This window comes from Panthera pardus, unplaced genomic scaffold, assembly GCF_024362965.1.
Source record: "Panthera pardus isolate Hobbes unplaced genomic scaffold, ASM2436296v1 HiC_scaffold_22, whole genome shotgun sequence".
In the NCBI taxonomy this organism is placed as follows: domain Eukaryota; kingdom Metazoa; phylum Chordata; class Mammalia; order Carnivora; family Felidae; genus Panthera; species Panthera pardus.
Window position 1 is genome coordinate 56,739,135 of NW_026526788.1, and position 26,828 is coordinate 56,765,962.

Sequence of the window (26,828 nt, forward strand, 5' to 3'; positions counted from 1 at the left end):
ATCCTACACGGCAGTGGGCTTCTACACTTAGTTTTCCCCTTCGTGCTCTTCTGGGTCTTACACACTTGAGGTTTGAAATCTCCATTCATTAAGTCAAGATATCATGAAGGAATGCAGTCCCAGTCACCTCAGCTGACAATGTCCCTCACTGCCACCTTCTGAGGACGTTAGTGTGAGATGTCCTCCTAGCTCTTTCAGTACCTCTGTCCTCCCCCCCACACCTCCACCTCCACCAGCTATTCCCTTAACAGAAAAGAACAGTCTTCTCTGCATGAATTTCGGCTCAAGACTAGAGACCTGAAGGCCTGGCTGCTGTCAGCATGTCATACAGGGGTCCTGGGTGCCTACTTCTGCCATGGCGCTTCTCTCATCCCTGTGGCGGACGCTCCCCAGTCCCAGGGCTCTGGTGGTCTCTTGTTCTTGTGTGTCTCCTGGGGTGGGAGCTTCTAGGTTAGAGGAAAGGGACTGCACCCCCCGGGGCTGGGGTTCTCAACCCAGGGCACACAGGGGTCGGCTGGCATGTTTTCAAAAACCTATACCTGGGATCCACATGCCCAAGTGACACAAACCTCTGAGCTGGGGCTGGGAAGGAGTCGAGACAGAGCAGGGTGCAAAGGGGCCAGACTGCTGGGCACCAAGGACAGCCCAGGAGCCCAGGCACGTTTGGCTTGAACCACCACCACCAGCATTTATTGAGCACCTGCCACGTGTCCGGCAGCCCTCACGGCCACCCTGAGAGGTAGGGGCTATCGGTGGAGGAAACCTGCCCGGGGTCGTAGGGAGGAAGAGGCACAGCGTGAATCGCAGCCCAGCTAGGGCAGCACCTTTCATCTGGAGAAGGAAATGGCTTCCTGAGGGAGCTCTTTCTCCACTCCAACAGCATGAGGAGGCATCTTCAGACACCTGCAGGCACTGGGGACTTCCTGTCTCCTGGGGATAGGTGGAGAGGCAGCTCTGAAAGCAGCCGTCCCAGTTCTAACCTCGCAGCCACTACTGTTTTAAGGAGACCAAGGGACCCTCTCTGGCCTCCCTCCTCCTCCAGAGACAAGGATTTGGGGGTTTGTTACTTGGAGGGGAGACTAGTGTAAGGGGTTTAAGAGACCCTGGGGACTGTGCTATCCCTAGGTGAGTGCTATATGAGGGGACCAGGATACACACAGACCGCGCCGGAGCACTGTGCCCTGGCCTAGAGCAAGGGGACGCGGGAGGTTTCCCACAGGCGCCGGGCCAGCTCGCCGGCCTGCTGCACCAGCACGTCTGTGGGGATGACCGACAGGTGGAGGGCCAGCAGCTCGTGGCACTTGACAGCCTCAGCGGGATGGCCCTTGCTATAGTAGCGCAGGAGCTTCCTGGAGGAAGACGGGGGACAGGATTCAGGTACGAGGCCGCGGCAGCCCTCCCAGAACCAGGGGCCTCTCCCAGCACGGCACAGGCACTGCCACCTTGCGAGGCCCCAGCACCTGGCTGGCAAGGCCTTCCCGCCCCTCGCTGACCTAACCACAGGAGGATCAGCCCCAGGCTGCACGGTCCACCCCCTGGGGTTCCCCGTGTGGGTCTGGTGATGGCAGTGTCCAAGCTAAGGGATGCCGCAGAGCCAGCGGGGAAGCCCTAGGGCCCCAGCGCGGATGCCGGCAGATGCTGCCGAGAGTGTGGGAACCAGGAGACGGGCAGAAACCTGGGTGTGCTCTGCGCCCACCCCTCTCTCACTGAACACGGGGCTGGGCAGGAAGGAGCTTCTAGGGGGGCATTCCTGAAGGAGGAGCTGCTCCTCTATGGGGGAGTGGCATTATCTGGGCACCCACTCTTCCCAACAGTCTTGTAAACTGGGGTCACCTGTAGTAGTCTCCTCCCAGCACGCCGATGGAGGCCGAGTCATCCGAGAGGACGGGCACTTCTATTATCTGGAGTTTGTACCCCTGAGGAGGAGAAACGTCTTGAATGGGAGGTGGAGGTACGGTGGAAAGAACATGGGCACGAGTCAGACACCATGTTCAAGGACTGGCTCAGCCCTGCTTGGTGAGTGCTTGCTGTTTGGACCTCTTTTTGCATCATTTTCTCATCTGTGCAGTAGGAATAACAGTAACCGCCCAGTGAACACTGGAGGTGACGTATATAAAGTTCCGAGTGTCCTGCCTGGCCCACGTGTGGTAGCCCTCACTTCCATCAATGGGTGCACCTGCGTCAGTGGCCAGCATGGGTGTAGGAAGGCTGTCAGGAAAGCGACCCAAGGAGGTGTCATGCAGGGTCTTGAAGGGCAACACATTATCAAAAGGCCCAACTCCCTGTTTTGGAAGGGACAGAAATCTCCAGGGTAGGATGAGGAGGAGAAGGCAATTAAGACCTGCTGGGCAGCTTGTGTCCCGCTCCTGGTCACGGGGTTCCTTCCAATGCCCACGTGGGCACTGTGGGGCCCATCGTGTGGGTGAGGTGCCCTTGGCGTATTAAGTGGCTGCCCAAGACGGCACAGGTGCAGGCAGCCCCCACAGCCAGCTCTGTCCCCCACACTTCTGCTTCAGTCTGTCACTCTGTCATGCCAGCCACACACACGAAGCCCTGTCTCCCCCCAGAAACCCAGGTAAAGGTTGTACACACATCCTGGACACCGAGTGCAAAGAGGAGCCTGCAGGTCAGGAGAGCTGAGTCTGGGCTCTGGCTTCATCATTTATGATCCTGGTGGCTCTGGCCACGGAGTTTAATCTCCAGGCATCAGTGTCTCGATCTGAAAAATGGGGCCAGTGATACTCGCCCCCAACCATGGCCCATGGGAGGATGTGAGGTTGCCAGAAGAGTGGTGAGGGACCCAGTAAGCACCCTACATTCCGGAAAGCACTGGCCATCGCTCTCAGGCCAGAAGGAATGGCCCCTACAGAGCTGGAACACAAAACAAAGAGAAACAGGAAAGAGAAGAGAGAGCAAGAGAGAGACACCAAGCTCCCATGACCTGTGCTTACACTGTTGAAACAGTGAGTCTAGAGAGAGAAATACGGGAATAGGAGGCCATACTGTCATCTTCACCTCGGGCAGGTTGCTTCACTGCTTTGAACCTCAGTTTATCCGCCTTTACCCTGGGAATGACAGTGTGCCATGCTTCGTTAAGAGCGGCTGTCAGCATGGAAGCACACCTGAGCAGCCCTTCTCAAGGGGCACACACCCATTTGTCCACGTGTTACCTGGACGCTGCCTTGCCTGACGGCCTGAGCTTTTCAGACGGCTGGTGGAGGGGTCACAAGGCGCACATGAGAGTGGGACCTCTGAGACCCGGGTCCCAAAGGCTGTGCTTACCTGTCAGTCCCACTAGGGGCAAGAATTGATGAAAAGACAGAGGGACTGAACAGAGAGCAAAAGAAGAGTATCAGAGTCAGCAGAGAGAAGAGCCTTTCAGGATGGCCGGCCCCAGGCCTGGCCACACCCACCATCTCGTTCTCAAACCACAGGAAGTAGGAGCAGCAGAAGTCCCCCTCTCGGAAGAGCAGCGTGGTGTAGCCCTTCTGCAGGTATCTGCGGGCCCGCCGGATCAGAGACCAGACCTGGGGAAACAGGGAAAGTGCTCGAAGCTGCCCTGCCCACCATGGCCTGCGGGGCCAGCCCCCTCCCCACAGTGGGACTAGGGCTCACTCAGGCTCTTGCCTCTGGAAGAAAAGCACTCAGAGAAGGAGCTCTCGGTAGGCCAGCGGCTGCTCCTTCTCCCCCTTTTCCTTAGTGTCAGGGCGTGACCTGGGTCAGAGCAGGAGCTCAGAAATAAATTATTGGATGGATGGACTAGGACAGATTACCCCTCCAAACACTGTGACAATAAAATGTACATAAAAACACGTGAGGTAACTTTACACCGAAGCCGAAGCAGTTAGTAAACTGATCACCAGACCCTGAAAATCGCCCAAGGGCATTGTTAGTAGAACAGGAAATGAAGGTGTGGCCACCCATTCCACCCCCTCCCCCCCATCCCCTCCAGGGCCTGAAACTCTGGCACAGGTTCTGTGCCAGGAAGGTGCTGGTGAACTGTTGGAACACACTGAGTACCCTGAGTCAGGCATGTCCTCTGCTTCAGGGGTGACGTCCCAACTAGGGTTCACCAAGGAGTTCGACAGAAACACAGTGACCCGATGCTGACATGGGTTACATCCCCCGGGCGATATTCTCTTGCCTCATCCAAGGACTTCTAACGTTGCCTGTGAACTGCCCACGGGAGGGCAGCCTGGACAGCCTGGCTCCCCCATTTCCCAGGGCTGCAAAATGCCTGATGAGCTCTCTCACCAAAAACCTTAGCGGAAGGTGTACATGATTCACTGCAAGCCAGACCACAATGTCATGTCTAATTACATCTGCAAACGAATACATGGATTTGCTATATTTTTCAGGAAAGCAATTTGACAACAGGTATCAATAACCTTAAAAACATTCCTCCCATTTGCCTTAATAATTCCATTTCTGGGAATCCATATTGAGAAAAGAATCAGAGATGAGGACAAAGATGGACGCACAAAGGTGTGCACTGCAGAATTATTTACGACCACGAAAGCCTGGAAACAATCTAAATGCTCAACGTTGGGGAAATGGCTAAGGAAATTATGTTACGTTCACATGATGGACTACTGTGGACTTGTTAAAAATCATGTTTATAAAGAATTAATGACATGAGGAAATGCATCAGATGGAAAGTGAAGTGAAAATGTGGGTAAACACACCGCATACACAGAATATGCAATTAGAACCAAGGACAACGAGCTGCACAGAAAAACAGTGAAAAGAAATGCGGCGAGAGAACTCCAACAACTTCCAGAAAGATGGGTGAAGAGGATGGTACCAGTAAATGCTCAATGAATTGTATCATTTGTGCCATGTACTGTGCTAAACAGTCAACATGCAGCATCTCACGCATCTGGAATCTCTGCAACTCCGGGACGTCAATAGTATCACTAGCCTTTTACAGATGAGGACACAGAACCTCAGACTAAGTAATACCTCAGCCCCACAGCCAGGGAAAGGCAGAGCCGGCACAGGCCTTCTGTTGCCCTCTTTACTTTAACCATTGGCATATACTTTCTATAGACAACTCTAATATATGTTTATATACTATGCTACATGCTATATATATAGTATATAAATATACCTATACTAGTTTGCTATGAAACAGTCAGTTAAGGAGAATGAATACCGGACCCCCCGGGAATGGTTCTTCGGTACAAACCACCTCCTGTTAAATCCTGTATCCAAACTGACTGACCTTGTGTCTCGTCCTCCCACATGAGTTAATTCAGCAAATACTTACTGGAATTTATTTAAGCCAAGCACAATGTTAAGTCCTGGTCATTTCCCCCTTTGAACCCACTGCCCAGATGTGCTTATGCAGCATATTAGAAGACACCCAGGAAGGTGCCCACGTGGCCCCGAGTGCCAGGGCCCTAGAGTGACGAAGACCGGCTGCTAGCCTTAGGAAGCCACAGGCAGCTGGGGGCAGATGCTGACAGAAGAGTACGGTAGGGGTAAGGGGGGCGGGGTGCGCTTGGGGCCTCACGGGAGCCCCAAGGGTGGGGCTTCAGTCCTTCCTGAGCAGGGGGCAGGCCGCACATCTTGTCCGACAGGGGTGAAGAGTACCCGGGCCGGGCAATGCTTACCTTGGTTCTGATGAAGGCGGCCAGCGGTCCCCTGCCCAGTTCTGATGAAGTCCTTTTACTACTGCTGAGGGAAGGGGCCACCATCTGGCCGGTCGTGCGGTCCACATAGATGAAATGCACCAAGCCTGGGAAGTCTTCTAGGTAGGTGGAGGTCAGAGTTAAGGTGCTCATAAAGCCAGGGACCAGGGAAGGTGCTACTCTGTCCTCCACCTAGGATTCTAGCAAGGCTAAGCAGTGGAGTCAGGAGACCAGGCCCGCCAAGCCCTCCTCTCCCCACAGGTTGCCCTGTCAGTCAACCCCTGGTGTCCCTGTTTTCCTGGATCTCTTTACCTCTGAACTCCCCAGCGCTGAGAAATTCTATGATGCAAATAAAATGGATCCCTTGATACTAGCACACTTAACACAGGGAATTCTGGACCTAAGAGCAATAGGGTATTGTTTGTATTTTATCATTTTCATGAGGGATGAGCTTAAATCTTACATGTGGTGAGGCTGGTGTGAGAGCAGAGTTACCTAATGAATGAGCCTAGCTGACTACCCAACCCAAACACCTCGGTGTGGTTTTGTTCATCTCTCCACACATCACCTGTGAAGCTGGAAGGTTCCCACCGGAGAGGGGAACAGCCAACATGGCAGGGTGGTGGCTGGTGGCTAACGAGGGCCTCTGTCATCCCTTTCACCCGCATACCACAGGCAAGAGTCTTGGGAGATTGAAGGCCTGACACTTTAGAGACCTTAATACAGGAAAGACTCCTTATATAAAGTTCCAGGGAAAATTAGTATTTGATAAAACTAGTGTTCCAGAATAAAAGGGTCAAACAGGTCTTGCAGATGGTTTTTTAAACAGGGATAAACACATTTGGCGCAGGCCTCCTCAGAGCCTTCATGTCCCACTGTGTACTGTGACTTCTAAGGAAGACATGGCCTCTCAAACCTCCCTGACCCCAGGACCCCTGCCCACCTGCAACACCCGTTACCACTCCGCTGGCTGGACGTCAACATAAACACTCTCTGAAGCTATGAAGCAACTGTGGGACAGCAGGGGTTTGTGAAGTTTCAGCCTTGGAGTGTTCCTACGGACAAGACACCCATGACAACATCTCCTATCATTTTTCTTTGAAGAAGCTGAGGCGGTGGAACGTATACACTCCTTCTAGAAAGCCAGCAGTCCTTCAGAGTGGCAGGTGGTGGGGACAGGCAGACGTGAGGGGCTTCTTGGGGCTCAGGCATCAGGATATGACACCATGGTGATGTTCCTCCTGCTCTTCACCAACAAAAAGTCCTTCCAGTCCGTCAGCTTTTCTCTGCCGAGGAAGCAGGGGAGGCAGGGTATGGTGCGGGGCCCCAGCTCCCACTCTGGTGACCCAGGCGCCACACCCACACTTACTGCATGAGTGTCTGCACCTGGTCCTGCAGCTGCTGGGGCAGATGCGGGCCTCCCCGGCCCGGGGCCGTGGTCAGGAAGCTGAGACGGTAGATGGCGCAAAGCTGCCGCTTCACCTTCCCACACGCCTGAAGCAGCCTGGACACGGAGAGAGGACACCATGACAGCACGAGGGGCCCTGGAGGGTGGGCCGTCCACAGGTGTGCCGAGGACACACACCTAGGACCGCCCTTCATCCCAGGAGTCGCCCCTGCTCCTGACGGGCAACAGACAGCTGCTGAAGCACACCCTTGCCCTCAGAGGGACAGGGCAGCTCCCCGGTTTTCCGCCAATGTGGTGCCTGTGTACTTGGGTTGAAGCTTCTAGAATCTCCCCCCCGCCCCCCGCCTCTATGGTTTTTTTTTTTTTAATCGAGAAATGAGGGAAGTGCGCCCTTCAGTGCTGGAGCTGGGCACGATGCTGAGCCTCTGTCCCACGTTAAGTTCTCCAGGCTCTCGCCTCCACCTGTAACTCCTCTGCTTCCCAGCCTCCCTCCAGCGTCTAGGACCGGACTCCACTGTCCTGAAGCCCCATCGGCCCTCATAAGCACCTTCCTGAGCATTCTCTGCCTCTTGGCCTGGAGGAAACCGTCCCTCTGTCCACACGACTCCCCCCATCCTCAGAGGCCCCCACTCACTCCCAGGACGATCCGGGTTCGCTCCTGGAGAAGGCCTTGCTCTTGAACTCCAGCCAGGTGCTCTGTAGGAGGACAGAAGACAGATCAGCTTCCTGATAATGTCCCCACAGTGCGGTCCAGGGGAGACTCTTGCGATGTCGAGCTCTGAGAGGGACCCACGCTCCCTGACTGCTCTGTATTTAGGCTCAGAGCACATCTGCCTTCACACAGTCAAAGCTGGCTCTCCAGCAGGTCCCCCCCAGCTCTCTGCACCCCCTAACACACCATTCTATTCACTCAGCAGGCACTTCTTTAAAGAGCAGTATCTGTGTGGCAGGCACTGGGCTCATTGCCTAGCTGGTACAGACATGTAAAGTAATACTCTCAGAGTGACAGGTGAGTGCACCAAAGAGGAGTGGACACAGGGCAGGCGCCGGGGTGCTGAGGTGGGTGAGCTCCTCAAAGGGGGACTCTGCATTCTAACCCAGTGCTGTGATGGCCCGCAGCATGGCGAGATGCTGGGCGGACTCCTCAGAGGTACCTGGGTCTGCCTGGGTCTCAGCTCCGCTCACTTGCTTGGCCTCCTCTGATCCTTCTTCTCATTTCAGACCCACGTGCACTGCAGCCACAGCGCATCTCAGGTCCTCAGACGGACCCAAGCACCACCAGCTGTGTCCCCTGGGTGGTCTATCCCTCCTGAACTTCCTCTAGGCTCCCGGCATAGCCTGTGCTGTTGCTACTGCTTACTTAGCATCGCTAGACCTCATCTCTGACCTGGGCTCTAAGCCTCCTCCCCCGCCCCGCCCAGGGTGGTAGGCTGTGTCCTGCATTTCTGTGTGACCTGATACAATGGGAGGGGTGTCACGGGCAGGTGGCCAGCCCTCACGGAGTCCTAAGGCCAGGCTCTGGTCCCACCAGCTGAGTAACCTCGGCCAAACCATCATCTAGGTGAGCTCCCGTCTCCTCTATACCATGGGAATTACAATTCGTGTTGTGCCAAACTCATGTGAAAATGCTCTGAAAATGCTGCTGTAAGTTTCTGTTATCATTTCGTACTGGGGGAAACAAGGGTTACACACCTACGGCGGGGCAGGGCCAAGGCCTAGAGGCTCCTGAAGGCCCTGCCTCCTCTCCTGGAGGCCGGCATGTCTGGGAATCAGGTCTCACCTGAATCTCTTGCCCCCCACGACTCTTGACAAACTTGTCCATCCTCTGGCGCAGGTCCCCCATGAGGGGGTGGGACCGCAGGGTGCTCCCGGCCTCCTGCCCCTCCTTCAGCTTCTTCTCCAGGAGGGAAAACCCGTCCAGCAGCTGGTACAGGACCAGGGCCAGGGGGGTGTTGGGGCACTAAGGGAAGGAGCACAGGGCAGGATAAATGGGGCAGCCTGTGGGGAAGGCGCCCAGGCTGGGGCATTGCCGAAGCAGGTGGGGGTTGCTCATGCCTTGGTCAGGAGCACCATGTTGATGCCGGGCCACAGGGGCAGGCAGTACATGGTGTGGGGCACCATAGGGCAATAGCTCTCTTTCACGCTGGCATCCAGGAAAATCCTTCTGGGGCTGGAAGGGACCGGGGAGTGAGGGACCAGGGTCTGGAGGGTGTCTTCAGCGATCTGTGGAGAAAAGAGCCGTCGGTGGGGGAGCCGCCTGGCCTCTGCCTCACATACCTACCCATGGTTGCCCATTCGCTGTGCTCCCTGTGAACCATGGGGATAAATAGATCAGCTCCAAGAAATCCAGTTCTTAAAAGTCCCCGAGCTCTGTCACAGCGGCCCCAGCAGCTCTAGGGCTGCTACTGTTTGTCTCCCTGTTTCTTCTGAGCCTTGCTGCCCAGAGTCAGGTCTGGAGGGCAGGCAGGGGCCATGGGCAACAGGATCTGGGGAAGGTGGTAGAAGAGACACTGAAAAGGAAGGAAAAATGGGGGTGGGGGGAGCTCCCTCCCAAGCCTTCACTCGGACAAAAGCATTTCAATAACGCTGTTATCCTACCCACCCTCAGAGCATCTGTCGGCCAGTACCACGGAGGAAAACTGAGGCATAGATGGGCTAAATGAGCAGGACTCCAGCCTTACTAAATGAGTAAGAAAGCCTCTGGTGGGGAAAAAGCAGAAAATTGAGGAGATCAGCAGAGATGCCACAAGCCGTTGTCTATCAGGATGGCACAGCAGTCCTAGCTAGAACAGCAAAATAACTGGAGACAGCACACCAGCTGCGTCGCCGCTCTGCTAAATAAGGAGCACGGGCACGTGGCCGACTTCTTGTTTTTAAGTTTATTTATCTTGAGAGAGAGAGAGAGAATGGGGGAGGGGCAGAGAAAGAGAGCGGGGAGAAAGAGAATCCCAAGTAGGCTCCGCACTGTCAGCGCAGAGCCTGACACGGGGCTCGAACTCACAAACCGTGAGATCACGACCTGAGCCGAAGTCAGATGCTCAACCAACTGAGCCACCCAGGCACCCTGGCATATGATGGACTCTTAAACAATCCTTAAAAACCAGTGCTAAGTAAATGGAAAAACGTTTAAGGAAAAAAGTGTAATGAAGTACATTAGGACTCAGATTTGGTAAATGAAAAAAAAAATATATGCAGTGTGTAAGTAGACATACATACATGATTGCACACATATAAAATCATAGAGAAGATTAGAAGGGAAACACCCCAAAATCATAATAGTACTTAACATCTGGGAGAGGATTCAGAGTGCTTTTTTACTCCTTTTGCATACTTTTGTATTTCCCAATTTTTCTACAATAAGTATATTTACTATCTAATTTTAAAAAAGTATTAAAACTTAAGCTGGACTTTCACTCCCAACCAGTGTGAGGAAGGTGGAATTTCTCAGGAGCTGAGGTCACCCTTCGCCCAGCACCTGCCTGGCCCCTGCCTCTGGGATGAGCTCTGTCCAACCCCCCCATCCCTGCCCCAGGAAAAACTCACCTGGATCTGGGGAGCATCGGTGGGTGGGGTGCCCCCATCCAGCCAGACAGTGCTGCCTACAGGACATAGGTAATAACATAACATGAATAACATGAAAATGTGAATAATGGCCCAGCAGCATGTCAGGAGGGGAGGATGGGGCGGAGTACCTGGCAGGGACAAGAGCACTTAGTATGGGCCGGAGCAGCATGGCCTTGCTCAAGGGACCCAAACCGGAAGTACAGGGTGAATTCTGCAGTCTCAGGGCTAAAGCAGCCTGGGGAAGAGAAAGCTCATCCCAGGGCCGGCTGCTGGGTCCAAGCTCCTGAGGATGGACCTGGCAATGGTGCCAGGTGTGTTCCTCAGCAACCCCCCTCCCAACGTGGGCCCCTTAATCCCCTCCTCCACTCCACCCTCCAGACTCCTTCAGGTCTCTATCACAGCGCCTCTTCACCAGGAGGCGGCAGTCACATTTCCCCAGTTACTCAGTTGGCAAACTCGGAGCACCTACTATGTGTAGGGAAATGAGCTGGATTTCCTTTGCCAGCCTAGCTTACAGAAACTTACTGAACCCACTACCTATCTGAAATATTACATGTTTGTAATAACATCCTTCTCCCTTATACTTCATTGCAAATAACGGTCATCTATAATCATGTTTCTCTAGGGAAGCCTGTTTGCATGTTTTCAAACACCTGATTTACAAATGAATGAGTACAACTCAAGCCATTTGTAAGCGGTGACTTCCAAGCACTTTGAAATGGCATTATTTACAGCTCTGAGGCATAAAAACTAACCACTGAGAAAGAGGCCAGGAGGAGGATTGTGATGAATGAGGGAAGGGAGCAGCAAGAAGAAAGGAGCTTCCATGATCACCCCAAAGCAGTGTTTCTCAATGTGCTCTGGGCTCATGGAGAGCTCAGAGAGCTGAGGGTAGCTAAGGACCCTCAGAAATGTGCAAGCCTATAGGAGGTGGTGCATGACCTCAGGGGTCCCAGGCTCCCTGGAGCCCATCCAAGGACTTAAAGTTAAGAACATCTAACCCACTGGTTTTCAACTGTGGCTGCACATGAGACCTTTTAAAAGTCTTGATGCCCAGGCCACATCCCAGACCAATTAAGTCAGAATCTCTGGCACAGGCAGGCCCAGCTTCAGCAGTTTTTAAAGATCCCTAGGTGAGCCCCCTGTGCAGCAGGGCTGAGAACCACTGTTCTAACTTAAATCTGTGCATAGTACTGGTTCCCACTCTGATGCTCACTGGCTTCTTGGGGGAAATTTCTAGAAGTATTCACACCTGGGGCCCAGTCTGTGGACTATATAGCTTAACTGGTCTGGCTGAAGCTGCCTGCATGATTCTAATGTGCAGCCAATGTTGAAAACTGGTGGCTTAAGGGTACCACACAGTAAATTCCGTTCAAAACTCAGTCCCTGAGGAGTTTCTTCTCCTGAAATCATGGCTTTTTTCTATCAGGTGAAATGAACCATATGATCCTTCCTTTTCCCCAAAGAAATTCACAGATAAATGTGAGCCCATTCAGAGGGACTGTAACAGTACAGATTTTGGCTTATCTGTTTTTTCTAAGCAATGTTGTCAATTTTTTTTGTTAGCAACATTTTGAATATATATATTTTTTTTATTGTTTACCCACCCAAATACTCTGGAAAAAAAAGCAAAGTACAGAAATGTTTCTATTTATAATTTAAGTCATTACACTTGAAATCAAATGATTATTAATTTTAGTTACTTATTAATTGATTACAAGAAAATAAAGGCAGAAAATATACCTTATGGTAAATAAATTTTTAAATGAAATCAATTTGTCACAAAAAGCTTTAGGACTCATTTGAAGGGCCATCCTTGAATTCATGCCAGAGCCGGGGAGGGGGGGGCAGGGGTTGGTGGACAGAGCAGGACCCACAGGAAGCATCAGGCTCTAGGAATCTCTGCACCTGCCCCTGTGCCCTCACAAGGTGATGCCAATGGGCCCCTCCCCCCTCCCCTCCTCCTCCTCCCTGGGCCTCACCTGAGCTCTGTTCTCCAGGGGAAGGAGCTGGTGTGAAGTACTCCTCAGGGAGGGAGAAGCTGTCTGTGTCCTGTGGGGGGGGGGGGGGGGGGGGAGGCAAGAGGGTGTCTTGGGCTGACAGCCAGGAGAGCCTCCCCCAGGCGGCTCAACCCCAGCCCCTCTCCCCTCCACAGGGTGGGTCCACCACACACGGTTGCTGCAGAACTCCTCCTGGTGGGGGCTGCAGAACCAGGGCTGCAGGCCTGCTGCATGGGGATGTTCTGGCTGCTCCGGGGCCTCCGTGGACAAGGCTGCCATAGTCAAGGAAGACCTAGTTAGAGCGTGTCTGACCAGCTCCTCCCCACGGAGCCCAACACCTCAGAGCACAGCCTCTAACCCTCTGCGCCCCCCACAACAAGGCAGCCACGGGCAAGCTCACTTTCCACAGAGGTTTCAACTCTAGGTAGCCTGATCTGTCTCCAGACCTACAGAAACTACAGAAATTCCAACACACTGACAATCACACCACCACCATTGAGGATAATGGGGATGGCGACAGGCGAAGGTGCTGGCTAGCACTTACCAGACACCCCAGGCACTGCTGGGCTCTAGGTAAACAAACTGTCCCCTTCACTCCTCCAAACCCTGTCCCACTGCACAGATGAGGGACACGAGGCTTAGAGCGGCAAGCACTCCAAAAATCTGCACTTTTCACCGACTAAACCGCATTCTAGAATTCCTGTTACATCTGAAAGCAGCAGAAGTCGAGCCCAACCCCAGGACCAGTACTGTGACCCTGAACTACAGCCTCCCTAGACTGCCTGCCCAGCGTGCTCCAGAGGGGGGGGTTTGGAGCTGCCCAGGGAGCTGGCCTAAGACCTGAGGGTCGTCATCCTCCACTGTGCTCTCACTGGGGTAGAGGTCCTGAACCAGGAGAACGAGGGCGAGGAGGTCGGCTGGCCGCAGGGAGCTGGCACTGTGGCTGCAGAGAGAACAGGCAGCTGTCAGCACGTGCCTGGGGCACGGGGCAGTGGCGCATGGGGCAGGGCGTCGTAGCGCGGTTCCTGACCTCAAGGAGTTTGGGAACATGTCAGCTGACCGCATCCTTCTTGGAGAAAGGCAAGGCACAGATAAAACTAACCAATTCATTAATTCTAAAAATAAAACTTGGTTGTGTTAAAGAAGAAAAACTACCAATGAGAAATCACCAGGGACCAGTAACAGCATGTCAGGAAGTTCTAAAATTCAGATTTGGAGACAGTGTTCCAGAAAGACATAATTCGGAGAAGGGAACGAGCTGAGAGGGGTCACAAACTGAAGAGTCTGGGGAGGCTTCATGGAAGAGATGGGTCTTGATGGTCTTCTTGGCTGGGGAGGCGGTGCTTTTCAGGTAGAGGAATAAGGGGCAAGGAGGAGGGGCTGGGGGGCCTCTGGGTCACTGCCTGCTGGGACCAGGGCTCACCTGGAGTAGAAAGCCAGCAGCTTGGAGTGCACGAGCAGGAAGGCATGCAGGGCCTCCTCGCCGGCCCTCTCGGGGCTGGAGTTGACAGCGTGGATGACGTGCCGCTCCAGGGCCTCTATGCACAGCTCACAGAGCTGAGGGTGAATCAGCCGCTCCACAGCCTGGCCATGGGTGAGCAGGGAAAGGAAATCACGTCACCGACCACTCTCTCCTGCTCCAGGTCCTGGCTGGTGGGTACATTCGCTCAGTCCATGCTGAGTGCGTGCTCTGTGACAGACACTTGGGAACGGGGAGACTCAGACCAGCACGGTCCCTGCCTTCCTGCAGTTTATGGTCTGGTCACTAGACTCCAGTGGATGAGACAGATAATATGCAAGGAAACAGACAAGATTAAAGCCAATTCTAATAAGTGCTGTGTAGGAAACACATGGTAATGAACAGCAGAGACCTACTTGGGTAGGGTATTTAAGGAAAATGTCCCTGCAGAAGGGACCTTTAAATTGCTATCTAAAGAACAAGAAATCCTATCAGAGAGAGTGGAGGGGGAGAATGCTGCAAGCTGAGAACAGAGCATATGCAAAGGCCCTGAGGTGGGGAGAGAGTTTGGAACAGTGCCGTCCAACCAATATATAAGGCAAGCCCTATGCATAATTTAATATTTCCTAGTAATCTACATTAAAAAAATAAAAAGAAACTGGTGAAATTAATATTAGTAATTTATCGTGCCATTTCAACATATAAAAGCATTATTAATGGGGCATTTGATGCTCTTTTTTTGTACTAAGTCATCAAAATCCAGTCTGTATTCTACATGTACGGCAGAACTCAATTTGGACTAGCTACCTTTCAAATGTTCAATAACCAAATATAGCTAATGACTACTACACAGAATTAAATGTCAAGCACTCTTGAAATGGAAAAAAGTCCCAGGGGGTCAGTCCCCAGTGAGCAAGGCCAGAGAGGCACGAGATGAGGCTGGGGTGAGATCCATGGAGGCAGATCACACAGGGCCTGGTAGGTTCAGGAAGGAGTTTGGATTTTATCTTAACTGCATTAGGCCAGCTCCTACAAGAAGCTCTTCTGGATGTCTCCGAAAGAGGTGACCATGTCATCCTTCGTGCCACCTTGGATTTTGACAGGAAACCCAATATGGCACAACCAGAATGCTTTGTTGGATGTTCAGATATGTATGTCTGGCTCATCTCCTCTCAAGGGCAGGGACTGTGTCTTTATTCATCTCTATTCCCAGGGCCTGGCACACCTCTTAGAATACAGTGGGTACTATACATTTATCAGAAGAGTGAGTAAGCAGGGCGTGAAAATGAATCCTTCAGATCTATTTTCCAGTTCACTAATTCTCTTCCTAGTTATGTCTCATCTACTACTTAACCCATCCCTTGAGATTTTTATTTTAATAATTATGTTTTCATTTCTAAAATATCTATATGGGTTCTCTTCCGGCTTTTATGTCTTTAAATATTTCACAGTTATTTTATATTCTGTACCTAATAATTCCAGGATATCAAGCTCCTTGGGATCTAAATCTACCGGTGATTGATTTTCCTCTCACTCGTGGTGGCTCATTTCCCTGTGCATCTGACTGTTAATTGTGAGCTCATATTCGTTTGCTCTTAACCTGTCCTCTAAAGCAGTGGCTTTCAGAGGGCAGTTCCTGGACCAGCATAACCGGCGTCACTGGTGAACTTGTCAGGAATGCAAATTCTAGAACCGCCCCCCCCTCCCCCCCCCCCCCCGCCATGAGAAAAGGGAGGCCCAGCAACCCCTATCTCACAAGCCCTCTAGATGATTCGGATGAACACTGGAGTGTGAGAACTGCCACTCTGGAGAGAATTTGTGCTTGTCTCTACGGGGAGCCCGGGAGTCTACCGGCAGTGACCACTTGAGCTCCTCAGGTCCGGGGTTGACCAGGGAGTCTTGGGCTCAGTCCCCAGTGCTGCTGGCCTAAGTTAGTCTTCTGGTGGTGGTGTTACAACCATCTACACTCAGGCAATCTTGCCTTTAGTGCTGCTTATTTATCACTGCTTTCCACTCTAGTTTCAGCTCAGTATAACTTTTTTGGGGGGAGGGGATGGTCAGAGTTGAGGGGACCTTTAAAATTTCCACAATTTACTGTGAGCTCAGAATGACATGAAAAAGTCTGTTGTATCTAGGATCTGTTTTATTTCAGGAAACCCCATCAGGGTGTCCAACCCACCACGTGGCCACAACAAGGCGCAACCTTGTAAATGCACGAGGTTGAGGGTCTGCCTATGACCTCACTCATGACGGGGATGTGTGTGTCAAAACGTGGCCTGAAAGCTACACAGCCCTCTGACCTGACACTCCTCTGGCCTGAGGACTCCCATGCCCAGTAGTCACCTCCACGGCGAAGCACTGTTCCTGCTCCCGCAGGCGGCCATAGGTCCGCAGCAGGCTCTGGAAATGCTCCCACACTTGCATGCGCCGCTCCAGGTCTGGGGGCCGCAGCCTGGGGGCAGAGCAGGAAAGACCCGTGAGAAAGCTGCTTGTCCCAACCTTCAACCAAAGGGGCATAGTCCCTAGAAGACAGTCAGGGCCAGGCGAGCTCATGCAACATGAACAAATGAGTGGGAGGGCCCTCTAGGTACAGAAGGGCCGAGTCCGGGCTGTGGCCGGGGCCATAGAGTGGGATGGGCACGGAATCAGGAGTCGGGCACCCAAGCAAATCACTTCACTTCTCAGTTTCCTTCACACACGGACATATGACACGAAGCCAGCCTGAGAGATCCGGGAAGGTACCAGGAAGGAGCCAGGGGGAGTGTGTGACTGGCCAGTTTCACAGAGGCCACACACACACCCTGCACAGCCTCGAAAGGGTGCTTAGCAAAGGGTCTAGAGGGGACCGCCACGAGGACTCACTCCTTCCGGATGAGCTGGCCATCCACCGTGACCAGACCAAAGTGCACTTCGAACAGGTACTTGAGCACACACAGCTTCTGCCGCAGGTCGCCCTCACCTTCCGTGTGGTCTCCGTTGATGGCAATGAACAGGCATTCTCCAAACTGCAGGCAGAGGGGGCTGATGTCAGCCAGCCCCAGGGGACCCCTCCCTGTCCTGATCCCTGAGGACAGTGAGGGGAGGCTTAGGTCCCAGGGGACTTTGAGAGGGCGCAATTTCTGCCTTATGAAGGAGTCTAAAGTTCAAGATCAGGGAGAGGCATGTGGACAGCCCACAGAACTGAGGGAAGAGGAACATGGGCCCCAGGGCTACACGCTCACCAGGTGAAGGACATAAAGGTAGTTGCCATTTTCTGTTGAGAAGCAGGTGTATGTATCTGAGAGCTTCTCCAGCATGGTCATGGAGGAGATGATCACTGGGGCTAGCAGGGTGCTGAGCTGGTCCTCCAGGGCGGGAAGCTGCATGAGGGGAAGGAAGTCACACTGCTCAGAGTGCCAGACCATGGGGACAAAGGCACGGAAAAGACCCAAGCCTTGTAGCAAGGCCTCTGCTGTTCAGGCTCTGAATCTAGAAGGAAACACTAAGGAATTAGGCCACATCTCCACAGTGGAATGTCTGGGGCATTTAATGGGAGAACTGAATGACTCTAAGAAGTTCTCTACATAACCCAAAGTCCATGCTTTTTGTTGGCAGTAGGTCTACGTTTGGGAACATATCCTAAGGAAAGTGATCTGGGATGGGGCAAAGACACACGCATATAGACGTTCACTATGGAATCATTTACAGCAGCGAACAACTGTAAAAAGTGTAAATGCCCAGTGCCTGGGAAACAGAGAGATAACAGCCCATTTAATGGTGGAAGAATATACAGCTATGTAAACTACTGGAGTGTTTCAATGACATGGAAAATTCCTCTCCTATGATGTCATGTTAAAACAAAAAAGTGAATGGTCTGTATTTTAAAATGCATAGAAAAAACAAAGTATCGAGAAAATATTAAGAAAGGCAACGCTATCAAAGTTATTCCTCCTGGCAGAGAGAATATGAGTGATTTGCCCCCCTTTTATGCTTCCATACTTTCCCTATTTCCATCACAAGCCAACCTTTACTTCTACAAGATCTTCCTTCAACCATTCTCTCTGCCTTGCAAAGAAGGAACAAAGTAAATAAACAAAACCAAAGAGAAACTGGACAAATTTGGTGACAATCTGCAACTACAACTGGCATAAAGCCAGTAGAACGGTCACCACTCAAACCCTCCATACTGGAATGACAAGAAAGAAGAGGTGACCTTCCCTCCAGTGATCTCCGGAGACCTGAATCATGGAGAAAGCCAAGTCCCAACTCTGAGCCTGAGAAATCTGAAAGGAGAGGAGTAAGACCTTGTCTTGAAAAGAAAAATAGGCAACCGGCCAGGGGCAAAGTACAGCATTTACAACAGGGCCAAGACGCAGTACCGTGGCGGGTATTTTCTCCCAACTTCCTCAGCGCTCGGGAACCGAGCTGTGTCCAGCTGCTGCGGGAGTCTGTTAGTCAGGATTTCGCAGTGGTTTCTGCCCATCACTCAGGCCCCAGCTCAGATGGCTCCTGACCATCTCAGCCCACCCTGCCCCCACTGCTCCCCACCTCTCTCTCTGTTTAACTTCTTCAGCCCATTTATCATTACCTGCACTCATGAGTTTATTTGCCACTGGGTTCACTGTCTGCCCTCCCTCTTTGGCCTGAAGTTCCACGAAAGCAGGATCATGCTATGTTCATGGCTTCACCCCCAGAGGCTGGAGCATAGTAGGTTCTCAATGAATATTTGTTGAATGAATATCCCTCCACATAGGCAAATGGTTGTTAAATTATTCACATGCCACTATTTTCTTGGACTGTCATCAACAAATTATGTTAATAGAAAGTCACTTAAAAATCTAGATTGTGTGTACAGCAACTCATTTTTGGAGTAGCAGCTTTTTCTGCAGGTGTAGCAAAGCAAGAATTTTTTTTTTTTTTTTTTTTTTTTTGGTTGGGGAAGATGAAAATATTTGGCGTAGGCAGAGTGTAAAGGAATTACTATTACTTGGAATTATGAAGTGGTACATTATCTTTGAATGGCTTCTGAATCAACGTTTCTATTTATAGGAAATTATCCTAAGGAAATAATAAGATGTGGGATCAAATTCAAGCATAAATGTTCCCTACAGCAATAGTTTTAGCAAACTAGAAGCAATATACATGTCCAGGATGGGAAAAATGGTTAAATAAATGATACATTTATTTATACACTGGAATATAATGCTTCCATTAAGATTTATGCTTTTGAGACTATTTAACACAAAAGAATAATGCTTTTGATATAATGGCAAATGGAAAAAAACAGGAAATAAAACTGTAAATGTGGTATGATCCCAACTACATATAAAAGATAAAGACCCAAAGGAAATACATAGAAGAGCTAATAGGTCTGGTGCTAGAATTATGGGTCATTTAAAAACGATTTCTCTGTATTTCCAAATTTCCTACAATTAATTCATATTATTTATAGAATCAGAAAAAAAATGTGTCGTATACATAAAAAATAAAACTTTAAAGACAATTTTTTCTTTACATTAGTCATTTAGGAACTGAAAAACCAGGATTTTGTTCCTTTCCAAGGTTTTTGATAAAGAGGAAGATAAACACCAGCAGATAATTTGCTTCTTTTATTTTATTTATTCATTCATCTCTATACTGTGTGCCTTTATGTCAATATTATGGCAGGTTCTAGAGATATAGAGGTCTACTGATGGTTTGCTTCGTACATTGACCTGACTGAAATAGTAAAGAACTAAAATATATAAAAATTCTTAAAAAAAACTATATGTATTGACTGCTAAAAATAAAAGAGCCTAACAAATAGACTTGCTTTTTAGCTTAAATGAAACCACTAAAATGTCATGATCTCTGATATCTTTATTCCTAAAGACTGTGACAAGAATATCGGTGATGTTGAAGTGGATTCACCCGCTGAGGTGGAACTGGCTCAACGGGTAGTTAAGCTCAGCAGAGCGAGGAGGGGGCTGGCAGGCCACCAGTCTGTGCTGCTGCAGAAATGCAAGAACGCTCTCTACTGCTTCCCCTGCAAAGATTTTTAATACGAAATTCACCTGGAAAAAATGTCCAAGATAAATTACCCCTTTAAAACATAGAGTAGAAATTATTAGTGGAAAATGACAACTATCTCCAAGCTGTAATATTTCAGTGTTGCCCTGGATATTCATATGCAAAAAATAAACTTTAATCCATACTTGCCATCATATCCAAAAATTCAAAATGGATCATCAGACCTAACATAAAGCCTAAAATGATAAAACTTCCGGAAGAAAATACAGGGAAAACTCTGAGATCTTGGGTTGGGCAAAGATTTCTTATATATGACACCAAAAACATGATCCCTGAAAGCAAAAAAATGGATACGCTGGAGTTGTCAAATGAAAACTTGTGCTTTTTGCAAAATACTGGTTAGCGGATGCGAAGGCAACACAGAGTGGAAGAAAATATTTGCAAAACCTGTACCTAATACAGGACTTGCGTCCAAAATATGTAATACTCTCAAAACTCATTAGAATAAGAAGAAATAACCTACCCAAGAAATAGATGGGCAAAATTTGGACCGATTTCAATTTAAGAAGATACAGATGGCAAATAAACACATGAAATGATGTCAAAATCATCAATCGTTAGGACATGAAAATTAACAGACAATGAGATTTCAATCGATACCTAGCAGAATGGTGAAAATGAAAAAGACTGACTATTGCCAAGGGTTAGCAAGGATACGGAGGAAGTGGAGCTCTCTCATACATGAGGAGTGGACTATGAAATGATACAACCCCTGTGGAAAAGTTTGCTAGTTTCTTAAAAAGTTAACATATACCTACACGATCTAGCCATTGTGCCCTAGGTATTTTACCCCTGAAAAGTGAAAGGCGATGTCCATACAAAGACCTGAACGTGAATGTTCACAGCTGTTTTATTTTTAAGAGTCAAAAACTGGACACAGTCACCATCACCAGGTACACGGATATACAAACTGTGGTGTGCTGATACAATAGACTACCTCCCGCTCAGCAACGACAAGGAATAAACTATTGATAGATACTGCAACGTGGATGAATCTCAAAATTATGCTGAAAGAAGCCAGACCAAAACCAAACCAACCCTGAGAATATACCGCATGCCTATAAAATACATTTATATAAAAGCCTATAAAATACAAACTCATCTACTGTGACAGAAAGCACATTGGTGGTTGCCCAGGTTGGGGGAGGTGAGGGAGGGGACACACATTTTTGAGATGGTGAGTATGTTTATTTTATTGATTCTGATAGAATCACAAATGTATGTGTGTATCTCAAACTGTACACTTTGTATAGTAGGCCAATTATACCTTAGTATAGTTATTTAAGAAATTAATGTGTTAAACTTATGCTAAACTTTTTAAGTAGAGAAGACGAGGGCACCAAATTTCTCCGTTGTGTGATTAAAATTCTACCTCCTCCTCCTGTTCTCATGTAGCCTAGGGGGCCCTGGTGGAGTAGGGGTGAGGTCACTTTCTCGAGAGCATCAAGAGGCCAACCTCTGAGGATGAGCAGCTGGGTGTTTAGGATGCTGGGCCACACGCACCACCCTGTTAGTTCCTCAGGCTGGGCCAGGAGTGGGTGGACAGGTTCACCCGCCTCCTGGTAGTTCTGTGCTGTTCTCTCCCATCCTCCCCCTGCCCTGCACTCACCTCTTCTCCCTCATTCTCCAGCTGCCCAAACTTCAGCCGCAGACTCTCTTCAAATTCCTCATCCGTCCAGTAGAAGAGGACCTCTGCACCTTCTGTGGCCACCAAAACACACTTCATCTGACAGGGAGAAGCAAGCTCAAGGTCACCTCCTGGCCCCTTCATCCACAAGCTCGGCCTGAGTAATGAAAACGATCACAATCCCAGCAGATACCTACTGAGCCGGCACAACTACAGGGGCCTTCCTGGTGTTATTTCGTCAGACCCTCACCGCAACCTGATGAGGTAGGAATCTTTAGTTATTCTCATTTTTTAGAGCAGGACCTAGCACAGCTTGGCGTGGCAGAGCCACTGGGATTTAAACCCAGGCCTAAGGCTGGGGCTCTTGCTTCTGTGTTTTCTAGCCTCTCACCAAAGTGTCAGACTTACCATGGGCCTACCTGCACCAAGCGTAAGGAAGGACCCAGCTCTTGATCTGGACATAGAAGAGGCAGGCAGTATCATGGCTCACGGCAGTATCTAGGCTCCCTGGCCTAGAATGCAGGGAGGCTAGTGCACCTCCCTTCAGGCAGTTCAGAGATATCCCCAAGGCAAACACATCTCCAGAAGACAAGCTTCAAAGCCCATGAGGAATGGATTCAGGATTACATAATTTTATTAACAAGCTGCTTGTGCTCTGGGTAGAAACAGAGGCTGCCTAACCTTGTCCACTGTGCATTCTCACACATGCTTGGCTGCAGCTTTCTCAGCCTCCTCCCCCAGCGTCTCTGGCTCTTCCAAAGCACCTTCCCCACCCCCACCCCCCACACACCCTCTGTGGGGCACATTTTAATGCCTGATTATATAAAATGTGTTTCATTATTCATCAGTGGGGAGATTCTTAACCCAGAGCTTCCCACACTATGCCTTTCATTCCTGGGGCACAGCAAGACACTGACCTCTCAACCCTTGGGACAGCCTGACCATGCCTGGTGAGGCCAGAGCTCTCAGGCCAGCTGCCTACAACTGAGAAAACCCCAGGCAGGGGCTTCACATCTTCTGTGCCTCAGTGAGCCACACGGGCATGATCACGCTATCTGTGTGCTAAGACGTGACAATGACTAGGGGACTCTGCTCTGACTGCCCCACGGGTGGATGTCCAATTTCCACAGGATCATAGCATCCTGAGGTCTGGGACTCCGTCACACTCTTCAGGATCCCCTATGCGCCCAGCTTAGCGGCACTTACTGAATTCCTCCCACATCTCCAGCTGCTTTATCAACTCTGACTCAGAGCACCTGGCCTCAAGGTGGTTCCACCCCAGTGAAAGAGTGCAGCCTATTCCCATGGAACCAAAAAACACAAGGCAGAGACACGGAGGGCAACTGAATATGAAGTAAAGGTTGCTGGCTAAGGGCAGGTGGGCCTGGAAGAGACTGTTCTGGGACACCCAGGTGAGGGGGACAAAGACAGGGGCTCAAGGGGCCAGCCTGATGGGAAGGGAGTGTGTGTGTTGGGCAATGGAGGGCTGCAGAATGTGTGGCCAGGAGCAGAGAGCCCCCTGTAGGCTGGGAAGGGTGTGGGGAGTCACACACTGGTCACGGATGGGTGAGGTTAAGGTGACGGAGGCCGGCTGTCCTAGTGTGGGGTAACGAGGGTCCACTCCTTGGCGGAGGCCAGGACAGGAAGGGGCTGACTCAAGAGGTATAGCTGGGAGTCACAGGCCTTGACGGCCCGGATGCAGGGGAGGAAGGAGAAGATAGGCTAAGGTGACATCAGGAGGAAGAGCTGGGACAGGGCTCTGCGGAGTCAGGGAAAGCTCAGTCTACTGCCCGCCTCATGCTGTGTACCTCCCATGGCCCCAAAGCAGCCCTGGGGTGGGTGCCACCTGCCAGGTCGGGCAGGATCATCTACCTTGGCAAGGAGCACAGCAGAGCCTCCAGACAGCCAGGGGTTCAGAAAGGGCTGCAGTAGGCACACTCGGTGACTAGCTTATGGAGAGCGGCAGCACAGCATCTCAGGTCCTGTAAATGCTTAAAACAGAGAGGTCATGAGGGCAAGCAGAGCCTTTCATCCGACTGCTGCCCATTTCTGGGAGGACAGGCTGGTGAAGGTCTCTCTCTGGCCCTTTGGCAGTCTGCTTAGGAGGTGCCCGGTGCCCTGTATCCCGCTCACCCCTGCCCTCCCACAATGGGGAACAGGGACCGGCCAGCACAGTCCTTTGGACATAGCAGATGCCCACAAACATTAATTCCCACCTACTGTTTCCTTCCAGGCACTCTCATTTCACGTGGGTCACTCAGAGCCATGGTGTGGTCTGCAAACCTGCCCTGAGCAGCCCCAAGGGGCTTGCTATGAGTCACTAGACACACAGCACAGCCATCCCAGGCCCACAGGGAAGCAGTCCCAGAAGGGGAGTGATATCCCAGGAGGATGAAATAAACCAATAAAAAAGGCGCCAGAGACAGGATTCTAGTTTTGGCCTGATCAAGGCACTTAACCCTCTCTGAGCCTCAAACTCCTGCTGTGAAACAGAAACCCTTGCTCTGCCTCCCTACACAGTTATAGTGAAAAAACAGAATAACCAGGCAGGAATCCCTTAGCAAACTCTTACATGGACGTGGGCTTATTTACTATTCTTATTTCCCGGCCTCCCTTTGTCAAATAACAGGGTGAACTAAACTGGTTCCAGAATCATTCACATTTTGATAAGAGGCAGGAACAATATAAAGGTATAACCGAATTAGGAAACCAAACGTTGTAAGCAAATAAGAAGCACAAAAGGGTTTTTAGGGGCTCAGCATCTTTTGCAACGTGAGACTTGCTACATCACCGGCATAACTGGCCTAAATGACATATTCCCAGAAAAAATGGAAATGCTTTTCAGTGGACATTAGGTTCTTTTTTATTCCAAAAAGCTGTTGAAAGAGAACCTTACTGGTGTCATTTTATGATTTCCCTGTTCTCTCTATCCTGCTCTAAAGAGGCAACACAGGACTCACTGAAGGCCCAGATGGCGTCGGGCCAACCTGGGGAAAACCCTCAGCCCCCATTTTCGCCACCTTCCCCAGCAAACCGCCCCTAAGGCCTCGGCGCCTGAACCCGCTCCGCTCCGTCTGGGCCCCCCTCCTTGCCCCTGCCTGGCTGGAGGGCCCAGGAGACGTGGCAGCCTTCCTGTCTGCCCCGCACTCCACACTTCATGCAGCACCTCCCAAAACCCCGCGAAGCTCACAGCTACCCTGGGAAGAAGGCCCGGCTTGGGGTTCCCTCCCAACTCCGTGGCTGCAGAAACTTAGGAGAAGCAGAGGGCCCAGGCCAGAGGGGCGGGGCCGGTGCGGCCAGGGTGGGGCCCGCCCCCACTTCCGGGAGGGCCGCGCGGGGGGCCTCGGAGGGAGCCCCGCAGCCCGCGGAGGGACCGGGAGGGCGGCGCTCGGACCACGTACCGGCTAGCCGCCCTTCACCGCCAGACCGCCGGGCTCGCCGGCGCGCTTCCGGGTGCGACCACGTGACCGCCCGCGTGACACCCCCGCCCGGGGAGGGGCTGGACTCGAGGGCGGGCTCCCCGGACTTCGAGCCCGCCCCCGCCCGGCGTCGCCTGTGCCCGTGGGCCAGTTCGCTCCGCCTAGCTTCTGGGCTCCCTCGGCCCGGGCGCCTGCTGTTCAGCGGCCACGTTCCTCTTGCGGTCGAGGAGCGCGCAGAGGCCTGCGGAATTGGGGGGGGTGTCGCCCACAGCCGTCAGGGACCCTGGGCTTGCCCTTCCGCTGGCTTGAGCTCTAGGGATTCCCCACCGAGGCATTAGGGACAGGCGCATTTTAGCCCCGTTTCACACAGGACGAAAGCCAGGTCCAAGAAGAAGAACTAACTTGCAGAGGGGCTAAGTTAGGATCAGAACCCAGTTCTCCTGGCTCCCGCAAGGTTCCTTCCCACCCTCTGGCTTTAGCTGCCTTCCGTGACTGTTTTCCGTGGCCTGAGGAGAAGACACGGCCTGCAGAAGGGCCTGGTTGTCCCCACAGTGCCAACCCTTGAATTTCTTTATAAAGGTTCTCAATCCGTTTGGGGGTGGGGTGTACAATAGGGGCTTTGTTTAGAACTAGTGTTTTCAAGATTTTCTTAAATTTGTATAATTAGAAGGGCTGAAGTGTGGGGTTGCTGATGAAGATCATGGAAGGGAGTAAATTACTTCGGAAGTCACGCGTCAGTGCCCTGGTGCTGCCAGGGGGCTGTGGGTGCAGCCCAGCAGGGGATGAGTTGTGCGGACTGGCCATCTGGCAGATTTGCATACACCTTGGGGAAAGGCAGGGACCAGGAAATAATGCTCCCACCACCTGCAGACAAAGGGAGCCTCGCTACTTCCGCCCCCCAACCCCCCACCTTAGGGCCCAAACCTTCCAACTGCCCGCCTGCAGCACCTACCCGCCACAGGCACGGCTCTCCGCAGTCCATGGTTGAGATCCCTCTGGCTGTGCGCTCTTCATCCTGCTACACTCCTCTTGATTCTCTCCTGTGGCAGGTTCTTCCTAAGCAGGAATTTCAGTGGTTGAATAAATTCCATCAAATGGATATGTTATTATTCACTCTAACCGCTAGTAGTTTCCATTTCCCACCAGCAATATATGAGGGTACCAATTCTCCCCATCTGCCCCAACACTTATTGTCTGTTTTTATTTAGCCATCCTGGGGGAGGTGAAGTGACATCTCGTGATTTTGATTTGCGTTTTCCTAATGACTAACGATGTTCAGCGTCTGTTCATGTGCTCTTTGGCCATTTGTATATCTTCTTTCAAGAAAAGTCACTAATTCAATTTCTTCTCCCATTTTAAAATTGTCTTTTTATTATCAAGTTGTAAGAGTTCTTTATATATTGTGGATACAAATCCTTTAGTAGATACGTGATTTGCAAAAAACTTTCCCCCATTACGTGGTTTGGTTTTTGTTTTCTTAATGGTATCACTTCTGGCACAGATGTTTTCAATTCTGATTTAATCCTGTATGCCCATTTGTAATTATGTCCGGGCTTCTGTGTCAACATAAGTTTTTATCTTACTTGGGTGAATATTTAGGAGTAGGGTGGCTGGGCTGTTTGGTAAATATCTGTATGGTATGGACTGTATGGTAAAGTGCAGGCACCATT

General features: G+C 51.0%; 1 protein-coding gene across 10 annotated transcripts; it reads right to left on the reverse strand.

Moving 5' to 3' along the window:
- Nucleotides 1-609: 609 nt before the first annotated feature.
- On the reverse strand, nucleotides 610-25,255 carry HPS1 (HPS1 biogenesis of lysosomal organelles complex 3 subunit 1). 10 transcript variants are annotated; one of them, XM_019459069.2, is made up of 20 exons: nucleotides 25,141-25,255; nucleotides 23,612-23,730; nucleotides 21,722-21,896; nucleotides 17,286-17,423; nucleotides 16,927-17,069; nucleotides 16,408-16,516; nucleotides 14,029-14,189; nucleotides 13,446-13,548; nucleotides 12,779-12,877; nucleotides 12,588-12,657; nucleotides 10,585-10,640; nucleotides 9,097-9,264; nucleotides 8,822-9,001; nucleotides 7,676-7,737; nucleotides 7,003-7,137; nucleotides 6,854-6,919; nucleotides 5,616-5,760; nucleotides 3,414-3,527; nucleotides 1,834-1,916; nucleotides 610-1,349 (listed from the first exon to the last, which is right to left on the reverse strand). In XM_019459069.2, exons 3-20 carry the CDS (start codon nucleotides 21,881-21,883, stop codon nucleotides 1,187-1,189), a joined length of 2,157 nt encoding a protein of 718 aa, XP_019314614.2. In that variant the 5' UTR covers nucleotides 21,884-21,896; nucleotides 23,612-23,730; nucleotides 25,141-25,255; the 3' UTR covers nucleotides 610-1,186. The 10 variants fall into 10 exon arrangements, with proteins under 10 accessions (XP_019314614.2, XP_019314621.2, XP_019314619.2 ...); XM_019459076.2 differs by having other exon boundaries at nucleotides 21,722-21,838; nucleotides 25,141-25,254; XM_019459074.2 differs by having other exon boundaries at nucleotides 23,612-23,721; nucleotides 25,141-25,231.
- Nucleotides 25,256-26,828: the final 1,573 nt, after the last annotated feature.